Source organism: Epinephelus moara, chromosome 11, assembly GCF_006386435.1.
Source record: "Epinephelus moara isolate mb chromosome 11, YSFRI_EMoa_1.0, whole genome shotgun sequence".
In the NCBI taxonomy this organism is placed as follows: domain Eukaryota; kingdom Metazoa; phylum Chordata; class Actinopteri; order Perciformes; family Serranidae; genus Epinephelus; species Epinephelus moara.
The window spans coordinates 6249360-6251411 of NC_065516.1; the positions used below are offsets into that span (position 1 = coordinate 6249360).

Here is a 2052-nt window from a genome sequence, read left to right on the forward strand (position 1 = left end):
TGAGGCAAATTGTGATTTGTGATATTGGGCTTTATAAATAAAATTGATTGATTGATTGATTGAAAAAAGTGAGCAAAACAAAACAATTAGATGACATAATTAAAACAACGATTTGGTAGTATAATATAGAACTTTACAGTGTTTTTATAGTTGTTTTTTTTGTTCTTTTTAACTGTATGACTTACGCCTGGGACACACAGCCTGTGTGAACCTCAGCAGTGCATGTGCGTCGCTGAACTGCTGCGTCTCGCACGCTTGCAGCATCCACAGACAGCGTTGCTGCAGCGGCGCTTCTGCTGCCAGCTCTATCTTTCTACATAGAGTTTGGCTTTGATAATGGCCATAAATAATAGCACATTTCATATCATTTAATTATAAATTTCATTTATATTTAGTTTAGTCAGAAAATGATTGAGAAGCATGTGCTCAGTTGTTAAAAATAAATAAATATGTGAGGTGCATGGTAGGGTTTGGTTGGGGCTACTTCTGTCAGCCACATACACTCCTCAAAAAGGACTTTTTTTTTTTTTATTATTATTATTGATGATATTGCTGAAGCTCCGTGTGTCACCGACTCTCCGTACTGGAGTTCCCCACCAGAGAGGCTCCCTGCCCTGGCGTGCACCATGCAGGCTGACCCACAGTGGTGACACTTCATGTCTGTGACATATTCTACAGATACAGACATTGAAACCATAGTTAAAGGTGTAATGTTGCTGATATGATGTTAATATGACAGATCATTTTCTCTGTCTATTTCTGCTGAGGACCGCGCGCGTCACGTAGAGAAAATAGGCAAGACCTCGGATCTCTAGATGACGCAGCAGCCACGTGGGAGACGGGCTGTGTGGCTGCTCTAACCTGTTAACATGGGCACCAAAATGAAAAGCAATAGGTTCCACGACGCCCATGCGCTGCTCACGCAGGCTGTCCCAGGTGTAAGTTTACAGGGTTAACCATTAGTTCAGTATGGAAAAGGCAAAGGAAAAGGTAAACAATTTATATTTTGCATTTCATAACTCAATGCCTCACATAAAATAGAAAGTCACTGGGACTTTCCTGACAGCACTTGTGTGTACTGAGCTAAAACATTTAAATAATTACCTCCAGTTTCTCAAGATTCTCCTGCTGTATCTCTGCTCATTCCTTAAGGGGTCAATAACAAGTAGGGCCTTTCCTGACATTTTCACAATCTGTAACACATTGCAGTTTATCTGTTTTAGTCGCATATTTATGTGGAATATTGTTAAATATATGAATATTGTTAGATTTACAGACCACAAGAATCCAGTGCCCCCGTGTTGTATGGACACAGCCACAAAACATCTATATAAGAAAAGTGTTTCCACCACAGTTTGTAGCAGTATATTGCTTCTATGAATGAAATAAGTGTAGCTCATAAGTTTCACTGTATATGCTCACCTTCCTCACACATCTAAACTGTCCATTAAACAGAGATGTTGACACAGCCGAAGACAGCACAAACATGTGGTCCTGTAGAAGAGTAAAACATCAACCTACTTAATCTATGAATTTACAAAAACTAAATTATATTGTACAAATCTTGTGATATTAATGCAAGTAAGTTTTATCTACACAAAAGAATAAACATACAGAAAAATATGATACTTGACATTTACCTTCTGTTCTTCTGCAAGGATGTGAAGGTAACTGTCAATTATCTGCATCCAATAGTGAATAAATTAAACACAAGTATTTAATTTATATTTATTTGCATTTGTATTTATTTGTAAGTCCTACCTCATCTGAAAGCCAATTCATCCCTTTAAGTGTCTTTAACAATGAATCATATAGTTTGTATGGTCCCACCACAGCTTCACCTCTGGTAACTGCCTCTTCTGACCAAATCTGTAAGACTTGGGGAAAAAAGACAAGACATTCATACTAAAACCCTAAAATCAACATCTTGCGCTAAATACTGGTTTAAGTATTAAAAGTATTCCAAGTAATATTTGCACCGAAATCTAGTCTGTAACATAACTTTCTTTCATTTCTTTCCCTTCCAACTTCCTCTCTTTTCTTTTCCTGAAC

General features: G+C 37.6%; 1 protein-coding gene across 1 annotated transcript in view; it reads right to left on the reverse strand.

Annotated features, from left to right (window-relative positions):
- LOC126397604 (uncharacterized) overlaps nt 1-1887 on the reverse strand; it is a 409985-nt gene extending 408098 nt beyond the window's left edge. The window contains exon 1 of the mRNA XM_050056510.1: nt 1641-1887. Within this exon, the coding sequence (XP_049912467.1) occupies nt 1641-1688 (48 nt within the window). The 5' untranslated portion in view covers nt 1689-1887. The remainder of the gene's footprint in view (nt 1-1640) is intronic.
- Nucleotides 1888-2052: the final 165 nt, after the last annotated feature.